Source organism: Panulirus ornatus, chromosome 72 (assembly GCF_036320965.1).
Source record: "Panulirus ornatus isolate Po-2019 chromosome 72, ASM3632096v1, whole genome shotgun sequence".
Classification (NCBI taxonomy): Eukaryota; Metazoa; Arthropoda; class Malacostraca; order Decapoda; family Palinuridae; genus Panulirus; species Panulirus ornatus.
Genome location: NC_092295.1, coordinates 11,224,662 through 11,241,006, shown reverse-complemented (window position 1 = coordinate 11,241,006; position 16,345 = coordinate 11,224,662). Strand labels below are relative to the sequence as shown.

The 16,345-nt window shown below is 49.0% G+C and overlaps 1 protein-coding gene across 2 annotated transcripts in view; it reads right to left on the bottom strand.

The window, feature by feature from the left end:
• Positions 1-16,345, bottom strand: part of LOC139748138 (uncharacterized) — a 195,902-nt gene that overhangs the window by 22,610 nt on the left and 156,947 nt on the right. For both annotated transcript variants that reach the window (XM_071660814.1, XM_071660813.1), the window contains exon 6: positions 13,849-14,043. In XM_071660814.1, coding sequence (XP_071516915.1) covers positions 13,849-14,043 — 195 coding nt within the window. The remainder of the gene's footprint in view (positions 1-13,848; positions 14,044-16,345) is intronic.

The window sequence follows — 16,345 nt, the reverse complement described above, 5'->3', positions numbered from 1 at the left end:
GGAATTCCAATTAGCCTAGTTCAAGGCCAATGAAAGATGCTTCACGCTTTCACAACACACATGGGCACACGGGGTTTACTCATTATTTTCACCGCACCCCGGGGGATGCAAGGATTTCCACACAGTGAGGCAGGTGGGATAGGTTCTTCGTTCAATACACCGAGGCAGTCCAGACAACCAACACAAATCGAGGGAAGCGGGAGATGTTCCATACATCTACCAGAAAAAGAAGCAAGCGGGAGAAGTCGTTACCATAGACAGAAGCGGGTAGGAGATGCCTCATTCCCCTACAACAGCTGAGTTAGCCTGGTGGTGATCCGCAAATACCACAAATTGAGGCATTCAGAAGATGTATCATAACTACCACAGATGAGAACATGCAGAAACTGTCCCATTCCTCCACACATGACCGAATCAGGCTAGCGAATTTCCTTGGCTTGACTGCAATGCCGAGAGATGGATGTTCTATGTCTTCACCACGGAACGGGACAAGTAGATTGTGTTCCATGACTTCAAAAGATACGTAAGCAGGCTCAGGAAGTTCCATGTCTCCCTCACACGTCTCGACACGAGAGCCGTGTTCCACTACAGGCCATTGTAAGGGAGAGATGCTCCACTCTCTCACCACGACCCTAATGCCTTGAGAGATAAGCAGAGGGAGGTTTCCAAACTTCATCCATAGAATGAGGCAAGTGAAGGATGCTGCACGCCTCCACCACCCGCCATGGCAGTCGAAGGACGCTCCACGTCTCATCCTGTACAAGTTGAGGCAGGAGGAGGATTGCACCACAGCTTTACCACATACCGACGCTGGTGGCTGATCCTTCGCTCTGTACCACACGCAAAGGCTAGTGGCTGATCCTTCGTGCTGTACCACACGTAAAGGCTACTGGCTGATCCTTCGTGCTGTATCACACGCAGAGGCTAGTGGCTGATCCTTCGTACTGTACCACAGGCAGAGGCTAGTGGCTGATCCTGCGTGCTGCACCACACGCAGAGGCTAGTGGCTGATCCTTCGTGCTGTACCACACGCAGAGGCTAGTGGCTGATCCTTCGTACTGTACCACACGCAGAGGCTAGTGGCTGATCCTTCGTGCTGTGCCACACGCAGAGGTTAGTGGCTGATCCTTCGTGCTGTACCACACGCAGAGGCTAGTGGCTGATCCTTCGTGTTGTACCACACGCAGAGGCTAGTGGCTGATCCTTCGTGCTGTGCCACACGCAGAGGCTAGTGGCTGATCTTTCGTGCTGTACCACACGCAGAGGCTAGTGGCTGATCCTTCGTGCTGCACCACACGCAGAGGCTACTAGCTGATCCTTCGTGCTGTACCACACGCAGAGGCTACTAGCTGATCCTTCGTGCTGTACCACAAGCAGAGGCTAGTGGCTGATGCTTCATGTTTTACCACACGCCAAAGGTAACAGGTGATCGTTCGTCCTTTATCACACACAGAAGCTTGTGCCTGATGCTTCGTGTTCGCATTAAACATCGAGGGAAGACGTAGCGCCTCCACTGCATACAGAGACCCTTTGCAGTTAGTTATTTGCATCAGATCACAACGATATACCCTTCTATGCACAATATTCATGGGTCATATACAACATATTCTGCAACTGTATCCCTCCAACACTTGCGCTTAGCGTCACACAAAAGACTGTTCATGACATGATTGTAATCAGAGCCTCTGAAAGGTTGGCTTTCACGAGTTAAATTGAGTTCCACAGATAATAAAATCTGCACTCTGATGGCTTTCATGTTTAGCTGGTAAAGCCTGTTATCTAGAAACATAATCTTCCTTTGATGTAGTATTCCAGATATTTGGGACTTTAATGGAACCCACACTGGGAGTCTGAACATGTGTTAGAGAATGAGTTCACATTACATTGTGCCTGATCCCAGATTTCAGTGACATTAAAATGCCATGTTTTCCAAGACATTTCCAGAGCCCATATGAGGGTTCGTTTCTCCAGTGGCTTTGGATCCCTTACAGGTGATCGATCTTTCATTCTGGAATATTATGAAATGTTCTGAAAACATACCTCTCCTATGCCTTGCATGACCCTGCATGTCTTTAGTTACACACTGTAAAGGAGGGGAGTCTTCGTCAACCACACCATACAGTCACCAGACGAAGCCCGACTCACAATACTGATCCAGAATATTCGAGCATCACGCCCACCATCCACCAAGCATACAAAGCGACCATCCATCCTCACCACCTTCCAGATGAGGAGTTATTACCTACACCATCCTCTCAGCATACACATGATCCACGCACTAAGCCTCCCAGTTTATGCAGGAACCACACACCGCCGTCCCAGTACACACAGGATCTGCTCACTACCATCTCTGTATACACATGAACGATACACCTTCCTCCAACGATACACAGAAAACACATACCACCCTCCCAGTATACGTAGGAAACATATACAGCCCTCCCAGTATACGCAGGAATCACAAACAACCTCACAGTACACTTAGGAAACACATACCACCCTCCCAGTATACGTAGGAAACACGTACAACTTTCCCAGTGTACGTAGGAACCACAGACAACCTTACAGTATATAGAAAAACCATACACTATCCCCCCAGCATACCCATGAACCATACACCACACTCCCAGTATACACAGGACTAATACATCACCCTTCCACGATACACAGGAGCCACACACCACCCTCCCACCATACACAGGAGAAACACACTACCCTCCCAACATACACAGGAGCCACACACCACCCTCCCAACATACACAGGAGAAACACACTACCCTCCCAACATACACAGGAGCCACACACCACCCTCCCAACATACACAGGAGAAACACACTACCCTTCCAACATACACAGGAGCCACACACCACCCTCCCAACATACACAGGAGCCACACACCATCCTCTCAACATACACAGGAGAAACACACCATCCTCTCAACATACACAGGAGCCACACACCATCCTCTCAACATACACAGGAGCCACACACCACCCTCCCAACATACACAGGAGAAACACACTACCCTTCCAACATACACAGGAGCCACACACTACCCTCCCAACATACACAGGAGCCACACACCACCCTCCCAACATACACAGGAGAAACACACTACCCTTCCAACATACACAGGAGCCACACACCACCCTCCCAACATACACAGGAGCCACACACCACCCTCCCAACATACACAGGAGAAACACACTACCCTTCCAACATACACAGGAGCCACACACCATCCTCTCAACATACACAGGAGAAACACACCATCCTCTCAACATACACAGGAGCCATACACCATCCCCCTATCATATAGAGGATTCACACATCAACTCCCAGCATACTCGTGCATCACGAACTCCTCCCGCCCACCATACATAGGCACTTCCCAAACTTCTTGCCCAGAATACGCAGGCGCTACTCACACCGCACGCAGAGTAAACGGTAATATTACCGTTCCCGGACATCACAGCCCATTTTGTTAGGTTAGGTTAGGTTTGTTAGGTTAGGTTAGGTTAGGTTAGGTTAGGTTAGGTACGGTTGAAACTGTTTATTTGATGGTTTTTGAATGATTCTGACCTTCATTTCTCAAGCAAGTCATTACGTTTCGTGCTTCCCCCGACCCAAAACTTGGTTCCTACGTTGGTCTCTCATTATCGTTGGATGTAGGGGCTTGGGGATATCTCCAAAGGTGGTGATTGCGGTAGAAATGAATGAGAGAAATGTGCCAATCACATCAAAAACTATCAGAAAAACAGTTTCAATTTCCAAACAGTTGATTGTCGAATACGGTAATTTTACCGAGTAAACATTCAAGCTTGCATAACACACGCTGCCAGCCTAGCAACACACACATGAACCATACCAACCAGCGACTGTACCATTCCAACCCAAACCTTGCACTTAGCATATGCTAACAACCCACATCACCTACTCAGTATACACATGTACTAATCTCCACATATATGCATCACACATACCACACAACCTCATAGTTTCTTTGCTACTACGAAAACAAGATGGCACCAAGCTGTTGGGTAGTCCACCTCATTGATGATGTCCTTTGCAAGAAAGACATCCAGTTGTGCCTCGATTTCCGGACGCCAGTTGTATGGAATGGTACAGAAGCTGTTACGGTGAGAGGGGCGCATCACAGGTGAGTTAGACAGGCATAGGACCTCCACACATCTCCTCCCGCAGTGTCTGTGATGCACATGAGGTCCTTGTGGAGGCTGCAACCGTGGCGGTGGTGTGTCCTGCTTGCTCCAAGGGTCGTGTTCGTAAGGCCATCTTAGCAGCACCACTGCCAACATAGTCGAACCACCTCCATGTTGACTGACAATCCCATTTTCATGCGTCTCTCTCCCACCTCCACACGTGACAAGGTCCCAAGAAGATGCACGGCTGGAGACCGGTAGCGAAGAGACCGTTGCCACCTGGGGCTCTACGGCGGACGAAGAAATAACCTGAGATTCAGCCACATCATGCGACACTACCGTGGCCTTGGGCCCAGGGGTCGGGCGTCCATTAAAGGTGTCGCAGCCCGCAGGGTGGGTGCCTATGGTGCCAGATCCGCCGACATTCTGGTGACGTAGATGCCTGTGAGGAGATGAGGAACAGCCTGGTTCACACTTTAGGCAGTCAAACCTCGCTTTGACAGCTTCTTCGAAGGCTGCTTCAAAATAATCTCGTATGCCCCGCGTGGATTTTCTACAACCAGCGCAGAATGGCCTCGCTTGCTACAGTTCAAGCAGTCCTTGATCACAGTCGCACATGTCTGTATGTCCCTCAGACGATCCTTATCACACCTAGATCATTTCCTTTTGACCAGGCTTAATTCTCACACTATGTGACTTTCAATATTGCTTGTTCCAAGACACTTTGGCCAACGTATGACCTACAGAGCTTCGAACCACTGAGCTGTTCCTATTAGCATTCTCTGAAGCTCAGCATATGTTAATGCAACCTTGGAACCCTAAAAGTTTTGCCTCAAGCATGCGTTTCATTGACTCCTCAACGCAAGTCTTATAACGATCCGGCCTGAGAAAGGTATCTAAAAAAGACCCACAGAAATCACACAAAAAAGATGCAGCTTCGTTCATGTTACACAGAAGATCTTCAAACATGTCATCAGCTTCTTGAGCTGTTTGGTCTTCAGTCCACTGTGAGGCTCTATTGTCCCCGAAGATACGCCTCCATACCGTCGAAGACAGTTTCCAATCCCGCGCCGTCTGTTTACTTGCGTACCTCAGGATGCATGTTCATTCCTCGTCCAGCAGAGGCATCAAGGATGCAGTCTAATCCGCTGGTGGCAGGGAGGAAACCTTCGTTAGCGTTACGTATCCATGAACTTTGTGACGCCATGCATCAGATTATCGTGGTTAAGCTGAAGACAACAGGTGCGGAGTGGGTGTAGTGCAAACGAAATCTTAGCCTGACGCTTGACGAGAGTCTGCAATACTTTCCAGGATTTGGCTCAACCGCTCTTCCCTCTCATGGAATCTATTTGCTTGGCTCACTGAACCATCTCAGCCTGCTTCCTAGATTGCCGTTAGATGTTCCAAGTGCTTCTCCACCTTTATGATAACGGTAAAACCCTTCACTAGACGAGGAACTTAAGTTTTACACCCTCCTAATGCGGGTTAAGGAGACACAGGCTTGACAAATGTATTTACCTGGGAGGTCTGTACAGTATTGCTGGAGGATAGATTCTGATCCGTCACGTAGTTGGTTGGTTCGTTTGTTCGTTGGGTTGAACTGCCTATGAGGACAGTCATTCGGCCTGCAAGCCTTCTTTATTAAGACTGTAAGTCTATGGGCCCTATATCCTAATAACCTATACTTCCTATCTTATCTTGAATGCTATAATGCATGTATATCTCTGTTTTAGATAATGTATATATCAAGGGAAGAGACAGAAGTGTTTGTGGATATTGCATCAATGTGGCAGCTAAACGCTACCCAGTTGGTATAGTATCCACTGTTGCAGTTGCAATAAGGAACTGCGAAAGTGATAGTTAAGATTAAATGCAGATCTTGGCCATCACATGAACATGAAATATATTGATTATTTTATGATTCACCAGCCTAACAACACAGCAGTACGACCCTCTGTGAAATGACCACCTATCATAGGCGCTGTAGTGTGATGCATGACAAGTTCACCCACAACTCTGACACCTCCAGCAATACCAGCCACACCCCTTGGCGAGGACCACCACAGTGAGGAACAAATGCATCAACTTATCTTGATTATTTCAGTTTTGTTTAGAAAGATAATCAACTTTTTTATTATGCTGTTATTGCCTTTAAGAACATTTTCTTAAATCAAGATCAATTTCTATCATTTCTTTTCTATGTTCAATGTGTCTGTTGCAATGTAAATTGATGTGATTTATTGATTATGTTGCGTTACATGTGGAACATCTGAGTGGAAATGTTTAATGTGTATGGGGTTCGTAGACTAGTTACATATGTACAATTTAAACATAAGTGAGCCAGCACAACTTCCTCTCTTCTGTTTCACACATGGCAATACTCCAACATGAAGCTTCATGCCACATCATCCACACCCAACCACTCAGACAAGTAAATAACACTACAGCACAGCAACTGGCATTCACACTGACTCGCTCACATTCAAACCACAAGAGGACTGTGATAGCTCATTCATCTAGCTTCACACGCCCATGAACCCAAGGAGTACTGACTCGTTGCTTCGAATCTTACATTTCGAGCTATTACAAGTTTTCATCGTCCGGAGTTTTGCTTATGATATCGTAGTTGTTGTTAGTATCTGCATCGTCTCAGTATAAGTAGTGTTGACTTTGGTTACCATAATTTAACAACGAGTTACTGCGATGTCAATCCTTCCTCTCCGTGGCACGTGACCCTAAGAATACCAACTCGTGAGTTCTAAGCCAAAGTTACGTAAACGGATGCGGTGTTGAAGCTCAGACCGTGGGACTACGCTATTTATCCTTTGACCACAGAGATACGCTGATTGTGGTATCACTGCTATCTTGACTCAAGTAGTAAATGATAAAAATTCTTGAATAGAAGTGGCTTATATCAAAGACGAAGACGAGAGATGATACCTATTTACTTGATAATTGCTTAATTGCTGGAGTTGGAATTGCCATGGGTGGGGTTGAGGTGGAGAGAGAGAGAGAGAGAGAGAGAGAGAGAGAGAGAGAGAGAGAGAGACAGACAGACAGACAGACAGACAGAGACAGAGACAGAAAGACAGACAGACAAAGGGAAAGGTGGCGTGAGCGTAGAGGACATTGAAACATGATGTGTCTCGCGCTTCTGATAATCCCTACATAAAGCAGTGGAATTAAGAGTTATAGAAAAAACAAAGGGACTCAGCATCAGTCATGTAGATGTGTAGTAACCATCTTTCATAATGTCACCTTGTAATAGCTGGGTTTCTTCCCATTCGCTACCCTGTACATCACACTAGCTTGATGCACTGTGGCCAAATAGTTTAAATGCAATAGATGGAATGATTTACTTCAACAAATTTCCATCTACAAGCTGGTCCCATTGAAGACTAACTGTAACATGCATTTATCGTATATATAAAAGGAAGATTATTTGATATGCAATCCATATACCACCACAAGATGATGGTTTTCTAAAGATCTATATCAAATACCCTGCAGTGTGTATGGCTGCATTCCATATGAATGAGAGCTCATACATGGTTATACAATCATTACAGATGTTATATTCGTTATGCAGATTCCATTAGCTTCCTATGATGTGGAACATGTGAAGAAGATTCAGTAAGAAGCATAACATAATATATGACGTCAGGGAAGATGAGGCCACTGATAAACATTTTTCATGGCGTGTGGCGTAAGTGTGGCGTGAGAGTGGTGTGAGTGTGGCGTGAGTGTGGTGTGAGAGTGGTGTGAATGTGGCATGAGTGTGGCGTTAGTGTGGTGGGAGTGTTGCGTGAGTGTAGCGTGTGAGTGTTGTGAGTGTGGCGTGAGTGTGGTGGGAGTGTGGTATGAGTGTGTGGTGAGTGTGGCGTGAGTGTGGTGGGAGTGTGGTGAGAGTGTGGCAAGAGAGTGGTGTCAGAGTGGCGTGAGTGTGGCGTGAGAGTGGTGTGAATGTGGCATGAGTGTGGCGTTAGTGTGGTGGGAGCGTTGCGTGAGTGTAGCGTGAGAGTGGTGTGAGTGTGGCGTGAGTGTGGTGGGAGTGTGGTATGAGTGTGGCGTGAGTGTGATATGAGTGTAGTGTGAGTGTGGTGAGAGTGTGGCGTGAGTGTGGTGTGAGTGTTGCGTGAGTAAGACATGAGTGTGGTGGGAGTGCGGTGTGAGTGTGGTGGGAGTGCGGCGTGGGTGTGGTGTGAGTGTGGTGTGATTGTGGCGTGAGTGTGGTGAGGGTGATGGTAGCGTGGCGTGAAGGTGGTGGGAGTGTGGTAGGAGTGTGGCGTGAGTGTGGTGGGAGTGTAGCGTGAGTGTAATGGGAGTGAAGCGTGAGTGTAGTGGGAGTGTAGCGTGGATATGGCGTGAGTGTAGAGCGAGTGTGATAGGAGTGTGGAATGAGTGTGGCGTGAGTGTGGTAAGAGTATGGCGTGAGTGTGGTGGGAATGTGGCGTGAGTGTGGTGTGAGTGTGGTGTGAGCGTGGCATGAGTGTGTGGTGAGTGTGGCGTGAGTGTGGTGGGAGTGAGGCGTGAGTGTGGCGTGAGTGTGGTGGGAGTGTGGCGTGAGGTTGGTGTGAGTGTGGCGTGAGTGTGGCGTGGGTATGGTGGAAGTATGGGGAGAGTGTGGTGGGAGTGTGACGTGAGTGTGGTGTGAGTGTCGTGTGAGTGTGGCGTGAGTGTGGTAGGAGTGTGATTGGAGTGTGGCGTGAGTGTGGTGGGAGTGTGCTATGAGTGTGGTGTGAGTGTGGTAGAAATGTGGCGTGAGTGTGATGGGAGTGTGGTAGGAGTGGCGAGGAGTGGGGGGTGTGGTGAGTGTGGCGTGAGTGTGTGGAGGTGTGGAGTTGGTGAGTATGGGTGAGTTGTGGTGGGAGTGTGGCATATGTGTGGTGTGGAGTGTGGTGTAAGTGTGGCGTGAGGGGTGTGGTGGAGTTGTGGTGAGTGTGGGGGGTGTGGTGGGAGTGTGGTAGGTGTGTGGGTGAGTGTGGTGTGTGTGATGGTGTGGGGTGCGTGAGTGTGTGATGGTGGAGTGTGGTGGAGTGTGGGTGAGTGTGGTGGAGTGTGGTGGAGTGTGGTGTGAGTGTGGGTGGTGTGGGAGGTTGGTCGGAGTGTGTGGGAGTGTGGTGGAGTTGGTGTGGGAGTGTGGTGGTGTGAGAGTGTGGTGGGAGTGTGGGGAGTGTGGGGAGTTGGTGGTGTGGAGTGTGGGGAGTGTGGGTGGGAGTGTGGTGGAGTGTGGGATGTGGTGGTGTGGCGTGAGTGTGTGGGGTGTGTGGTGTGTGAGTGTGTGGGAGTGTGGGATGTGGGAGTGTGGTGGGAGTGTGGCGTGATGTGTGAGGTGGAGGTGTGGATGGTGAGTGTGGGTGGGTGTGGTGAGAGTGTGGTGTGTGGGGAGTGTGGTGGTGAGTGTGGGAGTGGATGTGTGGGGAGTGTGGGAGTGTAGGTGGGGTGAGTGTGGTGGTGGAGGGGGTGGGTGGGTGGGAGTGTGGTGGGAGTGGGTGGGAGTGTGGCGTGAGTGTGGTGGGAGTGTGGTGGAGTGTGGCGTGAGTGTGGTGGGAGTGTGGGTGAGTGTGGTGTGAGTGTGGTGGGTGTGGCGTGAGTGTGTGGGAGTGTGGTGGAGTGTGGTGGGGTGTGAGTGTGTTGGGAGTGTGGTGGGAGTGGGGTGTGGTGTGGATGGGTAGGTGGGTGGGAGTGTGGCGTGAGTGTGGTGGTGAGTGGGTGGGAGTGTGGTGGGATGTGGTGAGTGTGTGGTGGGAGTGTGGTGGATGTGGTGGGGTGAGTGTGTGGGAGTTGGTGGAGTTGGGAGTGTGGAGTGGGGGTGGTGGAGTGTGGTGGTGAGTGTGGGGGTGTGGGAGTGTGGGTGAGTGTGGTGGGGTGTGGTGAGTGTGTGGGAGTGTGGCGTGAGTGTGGTGGGAGTGGTGGGTGGGCGTGAGTGTGGTGGGAGTGTGGTGAGTGTGGGGTGTGGTGGTGTGGTGGAGTGTGGTGGAGTGTGGTGGAGTTGTGGGATGTGGCGTGAGTGTGTGGGAGTGTGTGAGTGTGGTGAGTGTGGTGGAGTGTGGTGGAGTGTGGTGGGTGTGGGTGAGTGTGGTGGAATGTGAGTGGTGGGGTGGTAGTGTGGTGGAGTGTCGTGAGTGTGTGGAGTGTGGTGGGAGTGTGGGTGTGAGTGTGGTGGGAGTGTGCGTGAGTGTGTGGAGGTGGTGGATTGGTGAGTGGTGGTGTGGGAGTGTGGTGGGAGTGTGGTGTGAGTGTGGTGGGTGTGGGTGAGTGTGGTGGGATGTGGTGGAGTGTGGTGGGAGTGTGGTGGAGTGTGGTGGGTGGTGGTGTGAGTGTGGTGGAGTGTGGTGGGAGTGTGGCGTGGAGTGGGGGAGTGTGATGAGTGTGGCGTGAGTGTTGTGGGAGTGTGGTGGGAGTGTGGTGGGAGTGTGTGGGAGTGTGGCGTGAGTGTGGTGGGAGTGTGGTGGGAGTGTGCGTGGAGGGGTGGGGAGTGTGGTGAGTGTGGTGGAGTGTGGTGGGAGTGTGGTGTGTGGAGTGTGGTGAGTGTGGGGAGTGTGGGGGATGGTGAGTGTGGTGGGTGTACGTGAGTGTTGGGATGTGGTGGGAGTGTGGCGTGAGTGTGGTGGAGTGGGTGGTGTGGTGGGAGTGGGTGGTGGGATGTGGGGGTGAGTGTGGTGGGAGTGATGTGGGAGTGTGGTGGAAGTGTGGGTGGAGTGTGGCGTGAGTGTGGTGGGAGTGTGGTGGGAGTGTGGCGTGAGTGTGGTGGGAGTGTGGTGGGAGTGTGGTGGTAGTGTGGTGGGTGGGGTGGTGGCGTGAGTGTGGCGTGGGAGTGTGGTGTGAGTGTGGCTGGCGAGTGTGGTGTGAATGAGTGGTGGCGAGTGTGGCTGGGATGTGGCGTGAGTAGTGCGTGGGAGTGTGGTGGGAAGTGTGGCGTGAGTGTGGCGTGAGTTGTGGTGGGTAGTGTGGTGGGAGTGGGCGTGAGTGTGGCGAGTGTGTGGGGGTGTGGGTGAGTGTGGTGGGAGTGTGGCGTGACGTGAGGTGGCGAGTGTGGTGAGAGGTGCTGATGAGTGGGATGTGGCGCTGAGGGTGTGGTGGGAGTGTGGTGAGGAGTGTGGCGTGAGTGTGGCGGTGGAGTGTGGTGGGAGTGTTGCGTGTGGTGTGGGAGTGTGCGTGGAGTCGTAGCGTGAGAGTGTGGCGTGAGTGTGGTGGGAGTGTGGCGTGAGTGAGGTGGAGTGTGGCTGTGAGAGTGGCGTGGAGTGTAGGTGGGAGTGTGGCTGTGAGTGTGGCGAGTGGTTTGGTGTGATTGTGACGTGGGAATGTGGCGTGAAGTGTTGTGGGAGTGATGGCGTGAGTGTGGTGGGAGGTGTGCGTGAGTGTGGTGGGAGTTGTGGCAGTGATGTGGGTAGTGTGTGGGAGTGTAAGGCGGGAGTGTGGGTGGGAGTGTGGAGGAGTGTGGACGTGAAGTGTGGCGTGAGTGTTGTTGTGATGTGGATGCGTGAGTGTGGTGGGAGTGTGGCGTAAATGTGGTGGGAGTGTGGCGTGAGCGTAGCGTGAGTGTGGCGTGAGTGTTTTGAGAGTGTGGCGTGAGTGTGGTGGGAGTGTGGCGTGAGTGTAGTGGGTGTGTGGTGGGAGTGTGGCGAGAGTGTGGCGTGAGTGTGGCGGTGGCGTGAGTGTGGTGGGAGTGTGGCGTGAGTGTGGCGTGAGTGTAGTGGGAGTGTGGCGTGAGTGTGGCGTGAGTGTGGTGGGAGTGTGGCGTGAGTGTGGTGGGAGCGTGGCATGAGTGTGGTGGGAGTGTGGCGTGAGCGTAGCGTGAGTGTGGCATGAGTGTAGTGGGAGTGTGGCGTGAGTGTGGCGGAGTGTAGTGGGAGTGTGGCGTGAGTGTGGCGGGAGTGTGGTGGGTGTGTGGTCGTAAGTGTGGTGGTGCTGGTCACTGCAGAATTGGCTCCATATCATCTCGGAGTCGTCATGAGTGATTTTTTACAGATGTCAAGTTTGGCATAAGTCGATAAGATTACATGTAACTCTATGAATTACTTCACCTTGGAAATGAGTTTTGAAATAACTTATCGAATGTACCCAAACCCAACACATTACCCCTACTGACAGCGTGAGTGTTGCGTGAATGATAAATGGGGAAATGCCACACTGCCAATGATTTAGGCAACCGACATTTTATCATTCATAACCAAACTACTACGTCACTGAATTTGCCTCACACTGTGCAAATCATTAAAATCACGTTTCTCAACACAGCAGCAGCAAACATTTTGATGTTCTGTGTATTGCCGAAAGCTAACAATGACGACAGGCTATATTTCGACATGACACAGAGGATAGGTTGTGATAACTTGTTACTTCTTTATCTAAACCTAAGCACCACCACAATACACTGTCTACATTCCCATGATAATGACTGCTTACACACGACAACATATGAGTACACCTGTGTTGTACTGATCCCTACCTCTCTGGCATCATAACACCTCACTGTGCACACAGCCATATTTCAGCAAACACCATACTGTGTTACAGGCTACAAATTGTGAAACATTACCCAGAACTGTTGATGTCCTGCAAAATCATATTCCTTTTTCATAATAATTTGACATAGAAATGTTTGACTGGGTTCTGGGTAATCATTCTAAGAACAAAATTGTTAAGGAACTATTCAAAGGCATACTTTACCGACAACACAGGTCGTAGGAGCTACCACTTACGACACACCCAGCAGATGTAAAGCTCACCCTCGAGTTGGTGACATTTGCTTCTGCGGATGGAAGGAAGAATATGGCATATGTGTGTGTGTGTGTGTGTGTGTGTGTGTGTGTGTGTGTGTGTGCGTGTGTGTGTGTGTGTGTGAATTAAAGAGGGGTGGGGGAAGTTGCATTACCACGGAATAATTCAGACATTTAGCACAAGCTTAACGTCCTAATTTGCGATTAACATCACTCAGCATTTTTGCTTAGTCCTGCTTATATGTATATTTTCTTCATGTGATGTATATTGGTGTCAACGAGCAGCTTACTCCCATCTCACCCATTTACTCTACTTGCCTCGTCACCTCCTCACACGCCGGCCCCAGCCGTCTCCAGCTCCACAGCCCTAGGTCATCAACGAAAGCTTCGAGGAAGCGAGTCCATTACTCCCTGGGTTCACACTTCACGGAAAGAGAGGACTGACAAAGCTGACTGTTCTGGCTGGATGTGGAGGCGGCTGTACATGTGTAGTTCCCCTTACCGGAAGCTTTACTTGTACGAGGGCGATTCTCAAAGAGCTAGAGAACATTCCCACATTACACTTACGATGTACCATCCACACCTCAGAACCACTCCCATTGCCTTTCTCTCGCACAAAGGCACCATCTACCGTGGGCACTCACCGGCCACTTCACCATCGGCACACAATCAGATACCATCCGTGCTAACTGCCCCTCACACTCAAGAACAAATAATGCACCCACCACCTTGACCTACAGACTCCAGTCGTGAGTATTATCAAGAACAGCTGCCAGCTGCTTCCGTCACTCGCCCACAGCCTCACTACCCACCTAACACCTACATACCCCAGGTTCATCATATAGTTAGCAGCTGCCTACCCCATCGCACTACTCACACGAAACCACCTAGTTACAACCAATTACTGTCTCGCGCAACCTAACCTGTACACCCACTATCTACGTCCCTATACACCACAAACTTACCTTCATGACTTGGGTGGCATATCCCCTGGCACGAGAGAGGGGCTTGCTTGCGGCTGCGACACGTGTAGAGGTAAGAGTCAGGCACCGGATCATTAACATGACGGGGCTGAATGAGGCCGGACGTGGCTGGGAAGCAATTTCTGTTCGTCCCACATGGGTTCTCATGACACCGCCAAGCCAGACTCTCGTAGCTGTCTAAAGTTGAATATAGCAAACGGTATAGCATCAGAGAACAAGGATGTGAACTATTATGAGAATTTACACTAAAAGGTACTTAAATCATGCACACATTGCGAATGTTGGAGACACACAAAAGAGTTAATAAGCGAACAAGACAAAGTCCATAGTGCCAGAAGTATATTTATTTGTCTCCCAGATGCAAAAATATTATTCTAACAGTGAACTAAGATTCAGTGATTCATGAACCAACACGAGATAACAATACATTACACGTAATCAGTTCAGGGAACTTTGACAAAGATGTCATCAGATCTGTACATCTCCACGCTCATCTTAGATTTGCATAATTACATGAGTTTAGAGTTTAGATTGGCAAACTTTGGTGAAATGGATGGAGATGTTATCAATGTGAGATAAGTTTAAAGAGATGGATACATTCATAAAGAAAATGACGTATCGTCCTCTTTAGACGTAGTATTCCCACAGAGAAAGAAAAAAGAGTAGTAATAAGAAGGTTGCAAGGATGAATCTGAAGAATAAAAGGATTCAGTTACCCCTTGAAAAAGATACACGCGGGTAGTTCAATTAAATGTCGACCCCAAATGAATCGAGTGATGTATACAAAATAAAGAAATAGGAAAAGAAAATGAAAGTCGGTGAAAATTTCTTCAAACATATAGGGCAAGAAAGACATTAGAGAAACTGCACATCCACCGTCTCCTTTGATGATGGGACCTGAACAAAGACTCAAAGTTATACCTATATTAAGCATATTTATGTCAGTTGAGACGACACGGTCACTGAGGCGTTAATGAAGGCAGAGTGTGGCGATGCTGTTTCTTGTGGAGCGGGGAGGCACTGGGAATGAATGAGGGCAAGCAAGTATATAAAAATATATATAGGCTCAGACTGAGGTGTCTAAATGTGTGTGGATGTAACCAAGATGTGAAAAAAGGAGAGATAGGTAGTATGTTTGAGGAAAGGAACCTGGATGTTTTGGCTCTGAGTGAAACGAAGCTCAAGGGTAAAGGGGAAGAGTGGTTAGGGAATGTCTTGGGAGGAAAGTCAGGGGTTAGTGAGAGGACAAGAGCAAGGGAAGGAGTAGCAGTACTCCTGAAACAGGAGTTGTGGGAGTATGTGATAGAATGTAAGAAAGTAAATTCTCGATTAATATGGGTAAAACTGAAAGTTGATGGAGAGAGATGGGTATTCATTGGTGCATATGCACCTGGGCATGAGAAGAAAGATCATGAGAGGCAAGTGTTTTGGGAGCAGCTGAATGAGTGTGTTAGTGGTTTTGATGCACGAGACCGGGTTATAGTGATGGGTGATTTGAATGCAAAGGTGAGTAATGTGGCAGTTGAGGGAATAATTGGTATACATGGGGTGTTCAGTGTTGTAAATGGAAATGGTGAAGAGCATGTAGATTTATGTGCTGAAAAAGGACTGGTGATTGGGAATACCTGCTTTAAAAAGCGAGATATACATAAGTATACGTATGTAAGTAGGAGAGATGGCCAGAGAGCGTTATTGCATTACGTGTTAATTGACAGGCGCGCGAAAGAGAGACTGTTGGATGTTAATGTGCTGAGAGGTGCAACTGGAGGGATGTCTGATCATTATCTTGTGGAGGCTAAGGTGAAGATTTGTATGGGTTTTCAAAAAAGAAGAGTGAATGTTGGGGTGAAGAGGGTGGTGAGAGAAAGTGAGCTTGGGAAGGAGACTTGTGTGAGGAAGTACCAGGAGAGACTGAGTACAGAATGGAAAAAGGTGAGAACAATGGAAGTAAGGGGAGTGGGGGAGGAATGGGATGTATTTAGGGAATCAGTGATAGATTGCGCAAAAGATGCTTGTGACATGAGAAGCGTGGGAGGTGGGTTGATTAAAAAGGGTAGTGAGTGGTGGGATGAAGAAGTAAGATTATTAGTGAAAGAGAAGAAAGAGGCATTTGGACGATTTTTGCAGGGAAAAAATGCAATTGAGTTGTAGATGTATAAAAGAAAGAGACAGGAGGTCAAGAGAAAGGTGCAAGAGGTGAAAAAGAGGGCAAATGAGAGTTGGGGTGAGAGAGTATCATTAAATTCTAGGGAGAATAAAAAGATGTTTCTGGAAGGAGGTAAATAAAGTTCGTAAGACAAGGGAGCAAATGGGAACTTCAGTGAAGGGCGCAAATGGGGAGGTGATAACAAGTAGTGGGGATGTGAGAAGGAGATGGAGTATTTTGAAGGTTTGTTGAATGTTTTTGATGATAGAGTGGCAGATATATAGTGCCTTGGTCGAGGTGGTGTGCAAAGTGAGAGGGTTAGTGAAAATGATT